The sequence below is a fragment of the Fringilla coelebs genome (genome assembly GCF_963513975.1).
Source record: "Fringilla coelebs genome assembly, chromosome: Z".
Lineage (NCBI taxonomy): Eukaryota > Metazoa > Chordata > Aves > Passeriformes > Fringillidae > Fringilla > Fringilla coelebs.
In genome coordinates, this window is record NC_140031.1 from 1137485 (window position 1) to 1152397 (window position 14913).

General features: G+C 47.5%; 1 protein-coding gene across 1 annotated transcript in view; it reads left to right on the top strand.

Annotated features, from left to right (window-relative positions):
* The window catches only part of MYO5B (myosin VB), a gene marked incomplete at its 5' end in the record, with an annotated part of 144200 nt that overhangs the window by 73373 nt on the left and 55914 nt on the right, over positions 1-14913 (top strand). Inside the window, 4 exons of the mRNA XM_084224607.1 lie at positions 1749-1871; positions 3700-3783; positions 8853-9002; positions 9589-9686. Coding sequence (XP_084080733.1) covers positions 1749-1871; positions 3700-3783; positions 8853-9002; positions 9589-9686 — 455 coding nt within the window. The remainder of the gene's footprint in view (positions 1-1748; positions 1872-3699; positions 3784-8852; positions 9003-9588; positions 9687-14913) is intronic.

Here is a 14913-nt window from a genome sequence, read left to right on the forward strand (position 1 = left end):
CATGCGAGTCTTACCTTGCATAAATAAAATATGTATATAATTGCATAGCTAAGTGCCTTTCAATATTTATATATAGCCTGTGTTATTTCTGTGTGTATCTCTAATTGGCTAAACTTAAAAATTGTAAAGTATAAACAAATGTGGGAGAACACAGCTTGTGTGAATGGCTGCTGCATTTATTTCCCCCCCATTACAGGGATTGGCAGGAGATGCTTCTCCCTGTGTTCAAAAGCCCTTCTGGTGTGTTTTGGTTTGCTGTCATGAAATCAAAGGCTGTTTCAGAGCAGCATAAAGGAATATTCCTCACCTGTCTCATGTTTTCCATCTTCCTGGTCTCTGTCCCCATTTCCTCTGCCATTTTTCATATAAAGGCCTATGTGAAGTCCTGATGGATGATCAAGAGCTCTCTCTGTTGCTGCCCAGTTGTTCTGTGGTTTCTAGGCTTTGTCCCATCTAAGTTCCAATATTGACTGAGACTTTTCTTCTGAAACATCTCTTTTTCTAACCTAAATATCCAATTTTCCTTTTTTTTTGTTAAAAACCCCCAAACCTCTGTGTGTGTGTGTGTGTGTGTGTGTGTTTGTGCAGCCATGCTGTGCTCAGCAGTGGTTTGTGGGATGGGGATGAACACCATCAGAGGTAGCTCTCAGACCCCAAGAGGAACAATTTCACTGTTAGATAAACCAGAACTTCATCTGTGCGGTCTCACGTGGCAGTTTCTGGAAATTATTCCATGACCTAAAACAGCATTAAAAAATAATGTTGATACCTGAGTGGTTAATGTATCTTAAGTGTAAAAACACTTCCTTAATATTTCTGTTTTAATTATTGGGGTTTTTTTGTTGTTGTTGTCTGGGGGTTTGTGTGTGTGTGTGTGTATGTATGTATTTGGGATTTTGTTTCATTTTGGGTGTTTTTTTGGTTCTGGGTTTGTTTCTGTTGGGGCTTTTTGGTTTTTTGCAGGGGGGAACTTTTGGGTTTTTGGTTTGGTTTTGTTTGGGTTTTATTTGTGGGGTTTTTTTGTTTGGTTTTTTTTTTGTTTCAAGGTTTGTAAGTGCTTTTTTTTGTTTGGGGATTTTTTTTTTTGTTTTTTTTGTGGGGGAGCCTTTGGGGTTTTTTTGATTTTTGTTGTTTTTTTGTTTTTGTTTGTTTGTTTTTGTGGCTGTTTTGGTTTTTGTTTTTGTGTGTGTTTTTCTTTGTTTTTGGTTTGTTTCAAGGTTCGTGGGTGCTTTTTTTGTTTGGGGATTTTTTGTTTTATTTTTTGGGAGGAGATTTTGGGTTTTTGTTAGTTTTTGGTTAGGTTTTGTTTGTTTTCGTGGCTGTTTTAGTTTTTGTTTGGATTTTTTGTGGGTTTTTTCTTTATTTTTGTTTTGTTTCAGGGTTTGTGGGTGCTTTTTTATTTCAGGGTTTGTGGGTGCTTTTTTGTTTTGTTTTGCGGTGTTTGGTTTTTGTGGTTTTTCTTTGTTTTTGTTTTGTTTCAGGGTTTGTGGGTGCTTTTCTCTTTTGTTTCGGGGTGGTTTTTTTTGGTTGTTGTTTTGGTTTGGATTTTTGTTTGGTTTTTTATTTGTTTGGTTCGTTTTGTCATTTTGTCCTTTTATTCCCTGCAAGAGCCGTTCCGGCTGCCGGAACAGAGCCAAGATCTGGGTGTTTCCTGCTGGAAAGGCGTTTTGGGTGTGTTTGTCGGGAGGGCAGGTGGCCGCCGAGCAGCGCCTGGCCCTGGCAGTGTCCCCTGTGTCCCCTCTGTGCAGGTGCCCAAGGGCACGGACCAGAACTGGGCGCAGAAGCTGTACGACCGGCACGCCGCCAGCCAGCACTTCCAGAAGCCGCGCATGTCCAACACCTCCTTCATCGTCCTGCACTTCGCCGACAAGGTACCCGGCAGGGAGTGTCCGGGCTGGCTGTTGTTTGTCTCTGCCCAGACAAGGGTGAGATGGGTTCGCTCCCCGGGCTCCAAAAGACAAGGCTGGGCTCTCCAGTTCGGTCTTCAAGGTTGTTTATTATTTCTTATCTACAAAAATTTTCTTTCTGCCCAGCCGGGGTCTGACCAGCAAGGCAGCCAAAGGCACTCTGACTGCCCACAGGGCGGTCGCATCTTTTTATAACAAAGTCTACGTAAACTATATTTATCTTTTGTCCCCAATACTTATCATTTTTATTACTAAGTGTACCTTTACTATAAACCTATCAAAAATATCTATGTCACACAGAAAATGGAAGACAAGAAGAAGGAGGAAGAACCATGTGGCAGGCCCCAACTCCCTCCGTCTCGTTTTTCCAACCCCCCTGTACCAAAATCTTAAAATCTGTGCTTTGACCTGTAATTGTGCTATTTCTATATCCTTTAAACACCAGTGATTCCTATATCCCCACATATAGGTGGTACATCTCTTGCAGGGTCAAAGTAGAGCCACCAGGTACTTTTGGCAACATCCCAAGGCTCCCGAGCCCCCCAAGGGTTCTCTGGGTAGCTCTGGACGTCAGGAGAGGTGCGCCGAGTTCCCACAGGGAGCACCCAGCAGGGACAGGAAAGCCTCCTGCAGCACAGGGAATCAGTGGAGAGCCCCGTGAGCTGCCCTTGGTGCCTGCAGGGTGGCAGTGGTGGCTCAGGTGCTCAAATCTGGATCAGCCCCGAGGGCTTCAGCCTGCCGGCTGTGGATGGCTCTGAGCTGGGAGTTGTGGATTCTCGAGGAGAGAAAAATCCTCTTTCCCAAAGCTGTGGTAAAAGGGGTTTCTGTAAGGGCACCTTGGCAGAAAATGTGCTTGTGTTAGAAGAACAGGAGCTGTGAGTGTCAGCAAGGCACGGTGCAGGGAGGAAGTGAGAGGTGATCCCAGGCAGATCCCACCTCTTTGAGGGAGAAGATACCAACTGTGGCACTAAACTAAACCAAATCCCAGTGCCTGGTGCTCGGGGGTCTTGTCCATGGGCTCCAGCTTCACTGGAGCCCTGATGTGACAGGTGTTGCTTGCAGTAAACAGGAATCTCAAAAGCTTGAAGTTACCCCAAACACACATTTGTTAGGAAAAATTTAAAAATATCAACCCAGGGAACTTTTTAAGATGTGTCTGAGGAGTTGGACAACATCCAGGTGCTGTGATGCCCTACAGCTGCTTCTCCTAACCAGCTTTGCTCTGTATCCCAGAGGCACTCTCCCCAGCAAAGGTTGGTACTCACCTTTCCTTAGGCAGCTGGTTTTGCATATGAATCCTTCACAAACAATATTTCTTAGCAAGTTTTATTTTTTTTTAAATGTGAAAGAAAGGATAAATTTTCCTTTGTTGTCTCTAATTTTTTTTTTTATTTTCTTTAAAAATTCCTTTGCATCCCACCCCTCTGTAGTTTCAAGCCCCAAGAGACCTACAAGAGACTTAGGCAGGACGTATTTTGAGGTTTATTGATTAACTTAGAAGGAGTTGAGGAGTGAACAAAAGAGCGTGTAGAGTTACTGATGATCCTTGCATTTTTTACCCCCGGCTTCCATACACAGGAATTTAATGACTGGGAAACAATCTGTGTTTCCTAGTAAGGATTTTGCTTTCACCCAGATTCACTTTGATAAAAAGTGACCTTTAAATTCCAGCTGTTCCTTTCCCCTCTCAGGATTTTGGGGTGAGCTCCTGACAGCAGGGGAGTGCTGGGAACACCTTGTCCCTGTGTGTTGGACTTGTCCCTCTGAACTTCTTCCCTTTGTGTCCTGGCAGGTGGAGTACCAGAGTGAGGGGTTTCTGGAGAAGAACAGGGACACTGTGTACGAGGAGCAGATCAACATCCTGAAAGCCAGCAAGGTAAAAAGAGCAGCAGGTCAGGGCAGCTGTCCGGGCTGGAGCTGAGCTGTGCGTCCCTGTGCCACGCCTGGCTCTGGGTGTGACCGTGACAGCCGCTGACAGCCACCAAAGAGCCAGACCATGGGGTGTGGAGCAGGGAAGAAGGGGGACAGGAGGGTGCTCAGGGTTGCAGTCACAGCCACCTGTGGATGTGGGTGGTTGTCTGCCTTCCTTCACCCTGGGGTTGGTGTCCTGTCAAGACGCATCGCGGTAGTTTCCAAATCTGCTGATCCTCTTCTTTTTTTGGTCACCAAGGGCCAAAATTAGGAACAGGTAGTTTTTGGGCACTGTAAATCCCACTTAGCTCTTGCTTGTAGCTCCCCACCTGTCACCCAATCACCCATCACCCGTAGCATCACAGGATGATTTGGGTTGGAAGAGAATTTAGGGGATCATCTTGTTCCAGCCCTCTCCCATGGGACACCTTCCACTAGACCAGGTTGGTCAGAAGCACGGGGATCTGGGGTTAAAAGCCACTGTCACCAGTGTAGTTTGTACATTGTGGGTACCCTTGCTGGTCCTGTCCTCCTCCTGTGTGAAAACAGCTGTTCCTCTTGGCTGTAATCCATCATACTTGTCCCTGTGACTTCTAATTACTTCAATAATAACTGTGTAAAAACTGGATTTAATACATAATGCTGGAAATTTAACATGAACTCTGAGACACTCCAGGTGCTGTGGAGCTGTTTGACACCATCGCCAACGTGTAACTTGAACAGATTAACAGACACTAATGATCACTCTTGGTATCACTTGTCTTTTACAAGGTTTTGTGCTGTGCACCTTCCCTCTCATGAGTGTTGTACAAACAACTTGTAAACATCTGATTGCAACAGGTGCCAGCAGGGATGTATTGACTGGCTTTGAATGCCAGGTCTCCTGGTAAAGGCTTTTTGGCTCCTGCTGTTTAAAGTTTCCTGTGTGCTGTGGATTTGTTGGGATGTTGGAAGCAGAAGGCTTTGGAGTGGGTCATGTCTGCAGTAAATGAGCATTTGACAGTGGGCTCCAAGCCAGAGATTTTACAGTTTTCTATATAAATTGAGTAGATTTCGCACTGGCTTCCAGTACCATACTCCTGCTCTCTATGGGCATTTGGGTAGGTTGGGTTGAAAGTGTCAATAGCACAGACAGCTAAGGAATTTCAGATCTTTGTTGTTTTAAAACCAGACCAAAAGTTCTTCCCAGCAGCCTTGAGTCTTTCATTGTCAATTAATGAGCTGAATCTTTAAACAACCTCATCTCTCCAGCTTTTATTAAGCAGTTAGTGTGAGAATGCAGCCCTGCAAAGCCCAACTCACCATCCAGCAGCCAAAATCCAGGCTGTGTGACTCTGGGGCACCATTGCTGCTCCAAACCCCATATGTAGTTTAGAGGAAGGAGCACATTTGCTTTCCTCTAAACCTTTCAAAGCCTTCCATAGTATAGGCCAGCATGTTAAATTGGTTTAGGTTTGGGGTTTTTTTGTTTGTTGGTTTTTGTTTGGTTTTTTGGGGGTTTTTTTTTGTTTGTTTTTTTGTTATCCTTCAAATTTTGAAGGCCCCCTGCCTGTTGCAAGCAAAAGTGTGTCATATTCAGACTTCTCTTTGTGACACCCTTGGGTGTGCTGCTGGCTGTGACCTTCTGAATGCCACCCTGAATAAGGAGTGGGATGAAGGGAGGTGGAGGAAACATTATTTTTAGGAGGAGTTTGTTCCTGTTAAAGTTAGAAGAGATGAGAATGGGAAATTATTCAAGTGTTGTCAGTGGCTTGGCCTGTTTCGCAGCAAGGAATTCATGTGAAGATGGCAAGATGAGCAATTTTCTCATCCATGGGAGTAGTTGTGAAATTAATAGCCATGAAGCTGGGCTTTAATAATGCCCAAATCAAGAGCTCTGCATGTTCAGGAAGCTTCCCAGGGAAAAACTGGGCATGATTAGAGCTCATTAGAAATGCCAGGTAACCTCCAAGAATAGTTGATGCTGTATGATTAATTTTTTAGCCAGTGCTGAACTTGCTGTTGGAGTTAGTGCTGCAGAACTGGCAGTGTCTGATAAGAATTTCTGCTTGACTGTTTGGTGTAGAGGAGAGATTGTAACTCATTGGAGTAGTGTGGTGTAGAGCGGTGGAGACCCTGGAAATTGTTCCCTAAAAACACAGATGTAAAATAAAGGCTCTCTTGTCATATATAGCGACCACAATATAATATTAGAGCAGGCTGGACTTTGTTTAATAGCTGGGTTGGAGGGGATCTTAAATCCCATCCAGGGCCACCCCTGCCCCTTCCACTATCCCAGGTTGCTCCAAGCCCTGTCCAATGTGGCCTTGGATGCTTCCAGGGATGGGGCAGCCACAGCTGCCCTGACCAGCCCAGAACACCCTGAAATACATTGGGTCTGAGATCCTTTGGGAAACAGTTTGTTGAATTTCTGCCTTTAAGCCATTCCCCTAACAACGTGGGAGCAGTGGCTTTTATCAGACTGCGCTGATCCTGTGCTGCTCTGGAAGAGGAGCAGCAGGAGCATTGTCACATTCCGCTCCCAAATCCTTCAACACCTGATGATCTGCTCTTGCTGCCCCTAACCCCTGTTTGCCAGCGGACTGTTTCCCTGGTATTTTTGCTTCTTGCCTGCCATTTGCCCTCCAGGGCTTTAAACCATCAAAACCAATTTTCTTTTGCTGTGAAAGGCAACCTGGTCTCTCTGAACCAGCAAAAGCAGCAGTGGCAGTGCTGACTCTGCTACCCAAAAGTGTAAATTTAACTAAAGCTCAGATTTGTGCTGCAGGGGGCTGTGCTGCGAGGACTTTGTCCTGTCCTCAGGATCAGGCTGGCACACACCATTCCCTGCACTGTTCTTTGCATTCCCACTAAAGCAGCACAGAGGGCAAGGGGGAACACTGAATTTAACACAACAAGGACCTGGGCACCTCCCTGTCAGCAAGCCATCGCTGACGAAGCACTCCCACCAAGGCAGAACTGCCTTCTGCTAATTAGAATGCAATTACTGCCATCATCAAGATGGTGAAAGAGACTTTATAAAGTGTTTAATTAGTTCTGAAGCGCTGGTCAGCTAAAACAGTTGAGAGCTGATGTTCTTTGAATTAAGGGAAGTGATTTGAATGCTGATGGAAAGCATAAGGGCATGCTGTGAAGGTATTATTTTCCAGTTCTCTGTACTTACAAATAATGCACCAATGGTTTTGACTCTGCCAGCTGGGGAGGAGGGATCTGTCCCTCTTGCTTGTGCCCCAGAACTTGCAGAATGGCTCCTGCTAGAGATGATCCCAGTTCCACCAGGTTTGCATCATGCAAGCTGAGAGCTTGGCTCTGAGATCCTTCTCCAGCACTCGTTCAAGAACAGCACTGCTGTTATTAATACTAAATGGATGGAGGGATCACTGGCACTCCCAGCTGTGTTGAGAAGGTATTTTGAAAACCCCAAATTACATCCATGGGTTTTACCACATTGTCAGGTGTGAGGCAGTAATGCAGAGCCTATGTTGGATATCTTCATCAATACGTGTGCCATCCATACCTCCCGTGCTTGCAGGAGTCAGAGCATCCCACATGGTGATGTGTCATCCGCAATAACTGTCAGGATGTCTTTTTTTAGGGATAGAGGGCCAGGTGAAGGAGAGAAACTTTATTGTGGTAGGAGTTGAGTGAGCTGCAAAGGTAGCAGTGAAAGCTGAGTGTGAAGCAGATCCTTAACTGGCGCTGTTGTGCAGCCTGCGATAAGTTTGCTCATGTAATGCCAGTAATTTTCTTCCCACAGTGTTGTTGAGGCTGCTGTCCTAACAAGCTGTGAGAGCATCCCACAGGACAGGGCTGGAAGTGTCCCTGTCTCAGCCCAGGGATGTGGCAGAGAGCCAGGCAGCCCTTCATGGCACAGAGCTGTCTGTCTATGTCTAAAAAGTGGTAAACCACAGCACTCTTCCTGGGATCTTAATGGAAATACAACCAGGCTGGGCTTTTGGAGGAGCCTGAGGTGGGGGCAAGAGTGCTAGGCAGCTGCCACTGCCTTGTGCTGGTGCTTTTGGGGTGGATGTGTTGGGCATGGTGTGCCATGGATGTGGGGAATGTGGTTCTGTCCCTCAGGTGCTCCAGCATCCATGCTGCTGGGAGGCATCGTGGGTGCTTTGGCAGTGTCACCGGGCCGGAGCCCAGCTCAGTTGGTGATACGTGACATCCCACCTGCTGACAGAGGAGGTTTTTTTACATTTAAAGATTTCCCCTTTGAATGTAAGTGCAGATGTGGCAGTAGCTAGTGAGGGTGTGTAGATGGATTCAAGATGTGAAAATTCAACTGCCTTGCTAACCGGACCAGATTTATGGTGGCTTACTTAATATTCAGGTTCCCCGGCCTAATGTAAATCTGAGTATCCTGCTTCCTAAATAATAATGATTTTTAAAAAGGCATTAACTGCCTTTGCCAGCTCACCTGTTGTTTGTGAAGCGGAAATGTTGCTGCTGGCTTGCCAGAAATCCCAGGCTTAGGGATCTGTTGAGCTAGATGTGGTGCTTGCAGGGTTGTGGGATGGTGGTGCTGCCCTGAAAGGTGGGTCAGTAGGGAGGAAGTGTTTGTGTCCCTTAATTTTTTGAAAAGCAAGGGTGCCTCTGGTGCTGTGGTGGGGCCTGGCTGCTGCCTGTGCTCACAGACGATCCTGTTCCTGGGGTATGTGCTGTAGAGGCAGCATCCTTGCTGGGGCAGAGCTGGATAAACACCCTGAAACAAAGCCTTGGGAGCAAGAGTCACCTCCTGTCCAGGAGGTTTTGTGCCTTGGCAAGACTTCAGCAATCCAGCTTCTTTTTCTTTTTAGGTTAGTTTGATTTATTGTGCACGTTTCAAGGTTTCATGACCTGCAGCACAGAATGGTCAGCTGCCCTGCTGATGTGGTTCATGTAGACAACTCTTCTTGCTTGCACTTTCTTGCCCCTTTTCCCCTTCCAGGTTTAGGATGGGTTAGAAATGACCTGAGCAGTGGGAGCTGGGTGGGTTCATTCCCCAGCGAGCAGGGCCAGAGGTGCTCAAGTGTTGCCTTTTTGTTTCAGTATCAGATGGTAGCAGACTTATTCCAGGAGGAGAAGGACGCCGTGCCCGCCTCTGCCGTGCCAAAGAGAACACCCCGGATCAACGTGCGCTCTGCCAAGCCAGCCTTCAAAGCTGCCAACAAGGAGCACAGGAAAACTGTGGGACACCAGGTAATGTGAGGTCTGAGCAATCCAGTTAACACCTTGTTGCTTCAGTTTGAAGCAGAGGTAAATAAAAAGCTGTTAGGGGGTGGAAAGATATTTTCCCATGATCACTGTGTTCAGCTGTTGTGCTTTAGATGACTTCTAGTGGTGTCTCTGGAACAGCAGGATTGAGAATTCTTGGCTGAGAGCAGCTGGGACATGGTCTGGGGAGAGTGGAGACTCTGGGATTCACTGGATGGTGTCCCAGTATACTGTGGAGCCTTTAAACTGAAGCAGCTTCAGAAAAGGAGCATTTTCCCCATTGTGGGCAGTCAAAAATTTCATCAGGGGCACAGAGAGGTTGTGCTTTCTCTATCCTTGGAGATGTTTCAAAGGCCCAGCTGGGCAGAGTCCCAAGCTTTGTTGCTCATGACTCTTTGAGCTGGAAGCCCTCCACCCACAGTGTCTTCTCTGAATTCCCTCTGCCTGTGCTGGGTCCATGGGGAGGCTCATGCCGTGTCACACCCAAAGGTGGCTTGTGGCACCTGCTGGCTGGGGCTGCAGGGTCACAGCTCCTTCCTCCCTCCTCCAGATGAGTGGTTTTGTCTTTCAGTTCCGCAACTCCCTGCAGCTGCTGATGGAGACCCTGAACGCCACCACCCCGCACTACGTGCGCTGCATCAAGCCCAACGACGAGAAGCTCCCCTTCAAGTAAGTGGCCCTGCAGATCACAGAATCACAGAATAAGGAGGTTGGAAGAGACCTCTAAGATCATTGAGTCCAACCTGTGCCCTAACACCTCAGCTAGACTGTAGCACCAAGTGCCGTGTCCAGTCTTTTTTTAAACACCTCCAGAGGTGGTGATTCTACCTCCTCCCTGAGAAGAGCATTCCAATACTTTATTATTCTTTCAGTGAAAAATTTCTTCCTGGTATCCAAGCTGTACCTTCCCTGACGTAGCTTGAGGCTGTGTGCTCTGGTTCTGTCAGTGCTGCCTGGTGGAAGAAGCCAGCCCCCCACCAGTCTACAGCCTTCCTTCAGGAAGGTGTAGAGAGCAATAGGGTCACCTCTAAGCCTCTTCTTCTCCAAGCTAAGCAGCCCCAGCTCCTTCAGATGTTCCTCAGAGGGCTTGTGTTCCAAGCCCCTCACCAGCCTTGTTGCCTCCTCTGGACACGCTCAAGCACCTCAACATCCTTCCCAAACTGAGAGGCCAGGACTGGACACAGCGCTCCAGGTGTGCTCTCACCAGTGCCAAGTACAGAGGAAGAGTGACTCCCTGCTCCTGCTGGCCACACCATTCCTGATGCAGGCCAGGAGCCACTGGCCTTCTTGGCCACCAAGGCACACTGCTGGCTCATATTAAACTGGCCATCGACCAGCACCCCCAGGTCCCTTTCTGCCTGAGCACTGTCCAGCCACACCGTCCCCAGCTTGTAACGTTGTAGGGGATTTTTGTGTCCAGAATGTAGAACTCGGCGCTTAGACTCATTAAACTCCATGCTGTTGGACTCTGCCCATCCATCCAACCTAAGTCTCTCTGCAGAGCCATCCTTCCTTCCAATAGATCAACACACGCTCCCAGCTTAGTGTTGTCTGCAAATTTACTAATGAAGGACTCTATGAGCAGATGTGCTGAGCTTTAAGGCAGCAGGGCGTGCTTTGGGCTCTTCTTCCTGCTGAAGATCTTGCCCCCTCTTTTTAATGTTGTGTCTGTAGCTGGAAGGTCTGTGTGGGTTGCTGGAGTCACCTTTTTGGGTTTCAGCATGGGGGGTTTGTGCCTCTGAAATGAAGTCTAATTCAGGTTCTAATAATTCATAGATATGCTCTGCTAATACTGAGCATCCTTACTTTGCAGTAATAGGGTCTTCCTACAGTTTTCATCTTAGACTTGCTTTGATTTAAATAATTATAGTTCCAAACAGTGACAGGAGAAAGAAATGAAAAAGAAGAGATAAGTAGTGGGCTTGTAAAATGAACAGAAATATCTTGGTGCTCCCAAAATAAATGTAGAAAAAGTAAAGATGTGGCTTGCATCAGCTTCAGGCAGGTGAGCAGCTGAAGCAAAAGGCCAGTCCTGATCTTTGTCTGTAGTTCAGAGACATATCACAGGCAGCAAACCCTGTGAGCAGGTAGTTGTTAGCCCTGTTTGACCTCTTGGTCATGGATTTGTGCCAGTTCTCTTCCCTGCAACTCCAGGAAACCTTGGCCATTAGCATGCAGGGACCTTACAGATGTGATGTCCTTGAAAGGCATCGGGTGCAGGTGGTGACCTTTAAGGAAGAAGGTTGTAAGTGCAATCCAGCAGCAGTGAGGCATTTCCCTCCAGCTGATCTGATGCAGGCTGAGTGCTCCCAGTGAGCACAGTGCGATTTAGAAGTGCAGAGACAGCTAGAACAGGTTCCTGGAAAGAAGGCAAAGCTTCTCTAAACAGACTCACCCTTGGCCATGATGTGCTGGGGGAGATGTATCCACCAGGAAGCTTCCAGGCTTGACTCTTCTGCCCCTGCAAACAGCAAAGTGAGGGGTATGAATCATTGCAAGACATTCAGAGTCTGGTTTCTATTTACCCAATTCCTTAGATGAGTAGTTAGCAGCCCTGGAGATGGCTGTCTGTGCTGGAATCTGTGTTCCTGTGCTCTTTCTTTAGATGAAGCACAAAATTATTCTCTGATTTGCTGTAGTGAGAGTGTGGTAGATGCTCTGGGTGGTGAAGTGGCTTCATCTTTCCAATGGGTTTTTCCAGGACTCCATGTCCCTGCTTGGCCCTCCTTTCAGTTCATCCCTCTTCACTTCTCTGCCTTTGAACTTTCAAATTCAGTTTTTCATGTGATGCTCAGGATACAGTTAATAAAATTCCGTGGATGTGCAAGCTCCTGGTTTTCAGGGGGCAGTAATTGAATGAACTCAATTGTATCCCTAAGATATTATGGGTAGCAAGCACCAGGAGGATAATTCTGCCAGTGCCTGCTCCTAGTCCAAGTGATGGCTCTGGCCAATGTGATGCTACTGTTGGTGAATGTCCAAGCTCAGGATTTTGGCAACAAATGATGGACCAAAATAGACACAAGGATGGTTCTGGAGGAGGTTGCTTTAGGTTGTGATGATGGGGTTGCATCCTCATCCACAGAGGGTTCAGGTGTCTCCTGTGGGTGGTTCTGCAAGAACCCTCACCCCTCATGGATTGTTTATTGGCATTGTCACCTGGGGATTGTGGTCAAGGTTGGTCTTGCTGCCACCAGCTTGAGGAATTTGTATCCTTAGCCTGGCTCAAATGAAGTCACAGAATCCCAGGAGCACTGAGGCTGGAAAAGAACTCCAGGATCATGGAGTCCCAGCTGTGCCTGATCCTCGCTGTGTCACCAGCCCAAAGCACTCAGTGCCACATCCAGTCCTTCCTTGGACACTTCCAGGGATGGGCACCCCAACTCCTCCCTGGGCAGCCCCTGCCAAGGCCTGACCTCCCCTTCCTTGGGTAAATTCCTGCTGGTGTCCACCCTGACCCTCCCCATGTCCATCCTGAGGCCGTTCCCTCTCCTCCTGTCCCTGTTCCCTGGAGCACAGCCCGACCCCCCGGCTGTCCCCTCCTGCCAGGAGCTGTGCAGAGCCACAAGGGCCCCCCTGAGCCTCCTTTGCTCCAGGCTCAGCCCCTTCCCAGCTCCCTCAGCCTCTCCTGGGGCTCCAGCCCTTCCCAGCTCCCTCAGCTGCTCCCTGTAGGACTGCTCTCTTTTTTTATGTGTAAAAATGGGATCTAGAGACACATGCTGGAAAATGTGCAGTGCTGGGAAGCATTTGTGAAGTGAAACATGATCAGCATTGCTCCACGCTAGCATGCAAGTGTCTGTAGCATGCAGAACACTGGGTGTTATGTTTGTTGTTCAGTGAGAAAAGTTTTCTCTTTCTAAAATACAACATTTTTCAGCTCACAAGAGCATTACATTTTTACTAAAATGAGAAGCTTACCCTGGAGAACAGGAAGGAGGTAATGGCAGTCCTTCAGTACTTAGAGGGGCTACCATGAGGAGAAAACATGCTCTCAACAGTGGTGTGTGGTGGGAGGAAGGAGCCAATGGATCCAGATTGACATGGGAGCTTCAAACTGGAAATGAGTAAACCTGTATTTTTTCTCCCTGAGGCCAGTCTGTCTATGGAGCAGTCTGCCCTGGGAGGTTGTTCAGCCTCCATCTCTGGAGGTTTCTATCAGTTTTGACTGCTAAACCCCTGGGCTATGGGTGTGCCCCAAAGCTGTCCCAGCTTTTGAGCATAGAGGGTTGGACTGGAGAGCTCCTCAGGTCTCTCACACCCTGCATTCCTGCTCACAGCTTGCTGAGAAGATGAGATCAGTAATGGGGCTGGAGGGTGCCAGGCTCCCATCCTGGACACCTTGGCACTACAGGGATGTCTGCTGCATATGACTGCAGCCTGGGTCTGAGGTTAATTCCTGCTGGAGAAGACTTCCAAAGAGAGATGTGCAAGGGGAATGCCTGACTTCAGGTTGTTCCTCTTCCAGTTTTCCTCTTTCAGGCAAGGCTTGGGTCTTTGACTTGGGTTTCTAGGAGGAAAGCAACCTGCTAGGTGCTTCTACCTGCCATGGCAAGGAAAAGCAGTTTGTAGTAAGGTGAATTGTCCCACTTTTAAGGTCATAATTTCAGCATTAGCCCATAGCTGGAGCTGTTGCTGACAGATGACTGCAGCCTCTGTGGTGACTGCATTTCACCCCTGCTGAGCAGGGCTTTGCTGCTGTGCAGCTTCCCTTGGATACCAGAGAGATTGCCCTGGGATCTTCCAGGACTGGTGCTTACCTGTCGATCTGCCACTCCTGTTTATTATTTATTCTTATGGAAATTGCACCCTTGTGGGTTCTTCCTTGAAATGAGTGACAGCCCAGACTGATTTTTCACCCTGCAGAGTGTTGATGGTGTTGCAGTGAATAACTTGCTTGTAGACTTGACAGGTCCAGGGAATTAAAAAAAGCACAAAGAGAGAAGAAGGAGACTATTTTTCATGCTGCTTTTGTACAGCAGAGAGCAGGCAGAATTATTCATGTAATCTTGACTTGCAGGTGTAAATATTTTGGGCTTTCAGAAAGGGGAAAAACTGGCATTATATGAGAAGCTTTGTTCTGGAAACCTCACACAGCTATGGACATGGCATCCTGTGAGTCTGAGCTTGATGCAGGGATCTTTTCCAGTGCCTTCCAGAGCTGGAGAGCTGGGAGCTCCTTGTGCATTCAGAGTCAGGGTGGAAGGAGGGAGCAGCCATGGGAGATGGTACCTGGTACCTGGACTCACTGTCTGCAAGGATGGTCTGATCTGGGAGTGAGTTTTTGCCAGGAACCAGAGGAAGCAGTGCCTGAGTATTCAGCTGGAAGTTGCCTTGAGTTTTTTTGCTACAAATTCCTGATGGAAATGAGATGCCAGTGGTAAGGGATGATGCAAGCTTTAAAGAGGAGGGCAGAAAGACCTTTAATTTCCATGTGGTGCGTACCTGAGTCATTGGTCCGGAACACAACCACCACTATTCTTAGAAAATTTAGTCTAGAAAATTGTGGGACCTGTTAATTACCTGCTTTGGATATGGAATTGAATATATCAGACTTATTTTGCTGTTGAATTTGGTTTCTGTAAATGTGTTGTTGCCCTGATCACTGGTTCACCAGGCAGCTTGTGGTGGGGTAGCCTGTTCCCTTCTTCATTGTGATTGTATTGCTTTACAAAGCCAAGTAGACTCTGGCTGTAGGCACTAATTAATTGCAGCAGGTGGTCAGTCTATCCCAAGAATGCACCTGGCATTGATAGCAGGGTAGGAGCAAGGTTTCAGGCAACTTGGAAATCAGACCTTTGTGACATGCAGAGAAAAGGTGTGACATCTGTGCAGCCTGTTCCCGAAGCCAGGCCTGGGTTATGCTGAGGTTTGGGAGGCAGTGGCTGTGGGCTCCCTT